The following is a 5,496-nucleotide window of genomic DNA, read 5'->3' as shown; positions in this document are numbered from 1 at the left end:
AATCCCAATACTTTTCATCAAATAGCATAAAGAAAAATCAGTAGGAGTCCCTACCCATCTAAGAATATAAACAAACAAAAGAAACCTTGAAACAAAGGGCACCATGCTAAAAATGTCAAAATGTTGTAAATTATGGTCCAATCATATTAACACAAATTTCAGGTTCAAGGCACATTACAACCAGAATGGAACCAAAACAAATCACAGCGAACAATTGAGGCATTATATAAAGAAATTCATGAAAGCGTACTGAAATTAAAAAGAAAAAGGATTGAAACCAAACCATCATACATCAGTTTGTATTTATATGATATCGATATAAACACTTGATGACAGTGAGTTTTAACGTCATTTTCTTCTTCATTGTTGTTTTCCCATCGACACTAATGTCCACCCTCACTGTAAGACTACTACGAAAGCACCCATTACAACCATTTGCCAACTTCAAAATCAAAAAAGACAAAACAGCAAACTGACTAAGAGAAACCGTCCTGCATAAACTGGAAAAGGAAAACATGAAAAGCAAACCATACGATAATAACGAAACCGACAGAAACAGTAGCAGAAGAGGAAAAAAGGATGGATTGTAGATGATGTGAATGACACATTTGAATCCCTCCTCAAATTATCAAACACTGTTGGGACACTCCCTAGCGAAATGCCCAGAGCCTCCACAGTTGTAACAAGCACCGCCGCCTCCGCCTCCGCCTCCTCCACCGCCATATCTGCCTCCACCGCCACCCTGCCCACATTCCCTTGCTAAATGGCCCATCTCACCACACTTATAACATCCGGCGCCTCCACCAGCACCACCACCGCCTCCTCCACCATAACCGCCTCTCCTTCCCCCTCCACCATAACCACCGGATCCACCGCCATAACCGCCACCACCGCCGCCGCCGCGTCCGGATCTGGAGGATCCACGAACAGGGTTGCCGTTAGGGCCAGTGACCTCAACAGCCTTGGGGCGACCTTCAGAAGACTCGACAACGTACTCGACCTCTTCACCATCAGCAAGACTACGGAAACCCTCAGAACGGATGGAAGATTGGTGAACAAACAAATCGTCGCCACCGTCGTCAGGGGATATGAAGCCATACCCCTTTTGGTCATCGAACCACTTCACCTTGCCGGTCATCCTATTCTCACCCATCTTCAAAATCCCAAAACAACACTCACAAACCACAGAAATGAAAAAGGGAGGTGCAAAAGCTAAATCTCAGTGAAGTCGGGACTTTATATTGAAGATCAGAGGAATGCAAAAGGTGTGACTGCCACGTCAGCCTTTGAGAATTATAATTAATAATAACTACTTCAGCTTCAAAAGTTAATTAGAACCAAAACGACGGCGGAGTTTCAGAGGAAGGGATCGGACGGCTAGGAGTTAAGGATAAGGTGGATGAATATGAAGCGTCAGATTATACGATGGGAAACCTAAATAAGTTTTTTTTTTGGGGGGGGCATGTGAAATTACGAAAGAGTCAGGAGACATGAGAGAGAGAGAAAGAAGGGTTACTTTGATGGGACCCCACAGTAAAAACAAAAATCTGATCTAAAGGATAATCCTACCCTATCGTATTTATGTATTTATCTATCTATTCGCGGACTGCACGGAGAAATTAAGCTGCCATAATTACTGATTTAATCAATTAATTAATCTGGGAAAGAGAAAAACGACTGGTCAAAGGGTAAATTGGGGAGTAAAGAAAGTCATACTGAGCGGATGGGACATTTCGATGGGGTCGCTCTGTTTTTCAAACTTTACTAGTACATGTTTTTTTTTGCTTTTAAATCAAACTTCAAAATATCAATAAGACCATTATTATACCATTTAAATGTAATTTCTATGATCAGATACAACACAAAAATTGCAATTTTTCGCTTTTTTATCACCATCTTTTAACATTCGAGGAATGACCATAAAATTTATGGTGTAAAATGCGCATCTCATGTAAACCATTCGCTTTGTACATCTTACTTTATTTGTGATATGGTTTTATTTGATTATTTATTTATATATTTTACAAGATTTTACGTGATAAATTTTGAAATTATATTTTAAGAAAAAGATGGGATAAATAAAATTTTTACAATTTTTTGTAATTTATTTATTTTATATAAAGAGGTAATAATTTTGAATAAATTAAAAGTCAAACCTTCAATGTTATAAGTTTCTTTAAGTAGGAAGGTTAAATTTCTAAAACAATATTAGTAGTAGTCAGGTTGTAACTAATTGTACTTTTCATTGTGACCGCATTACGAACCACAACTTGATATTTTATTAGTTTTTCAACTTTGCTTGTAGTCATTTTTATTTATGTACATCAACAACAAAATATGTTGTAACTACATCCAATATTAGGATATTGTGAAGATTCCTTCAACAAATTGAATCAAAGGGATTGAATGAAGAAGATGTTGGATCTAATATCTTTAGTGTAGTGATTTTGCTTATATGTAGTTATAATTTTACTTAATAAATTAGTTTTAAAAAATCCATCAATATCATTAATATTTTCATATATTGTTCACAAAAATTTTTGCATGCAAAGTAAAAAGAAAACAATTATTGGCTCGTTGATTATCTAATATTTAACTAATATTAAACAGTATTACATGATTGTGATACGAAAAGACAACTTATATTAATAGATAATCTAAACACGTCCTTAGTTTAATTGGAATTGAGAAAATTGATTAAAAACCAATTTTTCATCTACCAAATCTAATTGGGGAGATGTTTTGTCTTGGGTATCAGAGTATATGACTCTCAAAAGATAGCTACATAGATGGTCCTGACTAGATTAACAATACATCAAATATGACCCAAATAGAATAAATTCGTTTATGAATTTATTCACTGGTGACGTTTATAGTGTGAAATATCTTAATCATGAGTGGATGATGGACTGTGTTGGATTTGGTGCCCTAAGTGTAATATACTCGTTTTGTGCACTTGTATTTTTTGAATAAATTAATTTAATAAAAATATTCATAAATTACATTAATGCATTTGTATATTGTCCTCAATAGTTTTTGCATCCAAAGCAAAATAAAAACAAATCTGGACTCACTAGTTATCTAACATTTAACTAATACTAAGCAATTTTATGTGGTCAAATCGTAATTCAAAAAGACAACTTGTATTAATAGATGAACCTAAACATATCATTAGTCTAATTGAAAATTAGCAAATCAATTGAAAGATTAATATTTTGTCAATCAAGTCCAATTGGAGAGATGTTTTATCTTGAGATCAGAACAAATGACTCCAAAAAATAGAGACGTAAATGTGACAGATTGGACAGACATTACATTAGATAGGACCTCAAGTAGAATAAAATAAAATAAAAACAAATTTTTTGCATTTTTATCTACTATCTTTTAACATTTGAAGAATGATAATAAAATTTATGGTGTAAATTGCGCATCTCATATGAAATCTTAGTTGCCATTCGCTTTCTATTGAGATGCTCTACATCTTACTTTATTTATGATATGGTTTTACTTGATTATTTTCTTATGTATTTTAAAGGATTTTGAGTGATAAGTCTCAAGATTATATTTTAAAAAATTTTGATAAACAAAGAATGTTTTAAGAGTCTTTTGTAATTTACTTATTTTATTTAAAGAGATAATGATTTTGAAGAAGTTAAAGTTAAGTAAAAACTCTTTTGAAGACCTTCAACGTTACCAAGTTTCTTTAAGTAAATAGGTCAAATTTCCAAAACAATACTGTTAGTAATTAGGTTGTAGAATAAATTATGTTTTTCATTGCGACCACATTATGAACCACAACTTTATGTTTTAATAGTTTTTGACCTTTGTTTGTAAACATTTTTTTTATATACATCAACAACAAAATATGTTGTAACTAAATCGAGTATTAGGATATTGTGAATATTCCTTCAAGAAATTTAATTAAAGGGATTGCACATTTAAAGGGATTGGACTGAAGAAAAGTCCTTTCCATTTTTGAAGACTTATTTGATAAGGATAAGATGATGTGGCTATTTCGAAATTGAAGAATGCCACTCTTTTGAATTAGGAATATAACTCAATTGTTCCATAAATATTGCATGGATGGGAAGTGTTCAATAGAGAGCAAGAGAATATTTTTAAAGTGTAGAACATTTGTTCATTTTGAGGAATTCTTGTATAAGAGTGGTCTATCATAATTCGGTGGAGCAAATTAAACTAGTTTTCGCACTTTAGGAGCTTGAATATAAGCATTTTGGTTAAGTTTTAATTACATTTTCACAATTTTAGTTAAATTCAATAAAGTGTGTAATTTGAGTCTTTTATTGACCTTAGGGGTCGAATGTAGCCTAAGGCTGAGCTAATATACTTTGTAAACGTGTAAGAGACCATTAAAAGGTGTGCTAACTGAATATTGATCGTTGTGTTGCAACACGGAGCACTAGATGTCGCAAAAAACAGAGTATAATAGATGAATTTTAAGACTGCCTTCGATGTCGCGACACAGCTAGAGGATGTCACAGCACACCCCTAAAGACGCCTTGAAAATGCAACATACTGCCCTCGATGCCACGACATAGGACCTAGTGTTTCGTGACATCACCTCTGTACAAGAAATAATTATGAGCCAGGGGCGTTTTGGTCCACACAATCAAGCATTAAGTACAAGGACGATAGTTGACCTAGGGTTAAGGATGACGGCCACGCTAAAGTATATAAATTGGCTTATTTAACACATATTAGGGGACAACTTTCATATTGTATAATTTTTTTAGATTTAGTCTTTAGTCTTTAGTCTTTTTCTCTTCTAAGGCTTTAAGTTTATTTTAGTTTTTGTTATTTGCTTTTGTGGAAGAAATCAAATTTGTGCATTTGATCAAAATCTGTGAGGATTCTACGCTATATTCAATACAAATTAGGCTTCTTCTAAACTTTATACTATGAATTATTATTCATGTCTACTCTTTCTATCAAGTTTATATTTTTATGAGATCTGTGAGGAAATAATCCTCCTATGAGGGATTAGAAAGTGAAGGGATGATAAATTAACTATTTTGTAGGGTTCTCTTAGTAGATCAGCTGTTCAGGAAAAGGAGAACCTAAACCCTAGGCCTGACAACCTTAAGAAGTCATTAAGGTAGGAATTAACCCAAATTTGGTATAGTCTATCTGTGAACACCTTAACACTGAATCGGTATGGACTGTGAGGTCAAGAGATAAGCAGTACTTGTTGACTTATTATTTTAGTAGAAGATCAGAAGATCTTACTAGGATATCGACTAGTTGATTGAATAAGAAAGCCCGAAGCAACAATTGGTTATGATTACTGAAGTAAGCTAATCACACATAAATTTGGCTGAGTATTGTTAAGAGGACGTCCAAGTCTATTAGTGAATTTTTTTGGAAGGGAAAAAGAGGTCATTTTGCGAGGTTAAGACGATGTGGTGCTATAAGCCGAGATCAGGATAGGCAGGTCGCGAGAGCTGAAGCTGGTGCGGGTGATTAGGGAGTTGTTAC

At 33.9% G+C, this 5,496-nt stretch overlaps 1 protein-coding gene across 1 annotated transcript; it reads right to left on the bottom strand.

The window, feature by feature from the left end:
* Window positions 1-271: 271 nt before the first annotated feature.
* LOC108462744 (glycine-rich protein 2-like) lies at window positions 272-1,299 on the bottom strand. The gene has a single exon (XM_017762660.2). It carries the CDS (start codon window positions 1,151-1,153, stop codon window positions 629-631), a length of 525 nt encoding a protein of 174 aa, XP_017618149.1. The 5' UTR covers window positions 1,154-1,299; the 3' UTR covers window positions 272-628.
* Between the last annotated feature and the right edge of the window lie 4,197 nt (window positions 1,300-5,496).

This window comes from Gossypium arboreum, chromosome 2 (assembly GCF_025698485.1).
Source record: "Gossypium arboreum isolate Shixiya-1 chromosome 2, ASM2569848v2, whole genome shotgun sequence".
NCBI classification, from domain to species: Eukaryota; Viridiplantae; Streptophyta; class Magnoliopsida; order Malvales; family Malvaceae; genus Gossypium; species Gossypium arboreum.
The sequence above is the reverse complement of the archived record's forward strand: the minus strand, read 5'-3'. Positions and strand labels throughout refer to the sequence as shown.

Coding starts and splice junctions, on each gene's coding strand:
- LOC108462744 (XM_017762660.2), bottom strand. CDS start 1,153: ATGGGTGAGAATAGGATGACCGGCAAGGTGAAGTGGTTCGATGACCAA.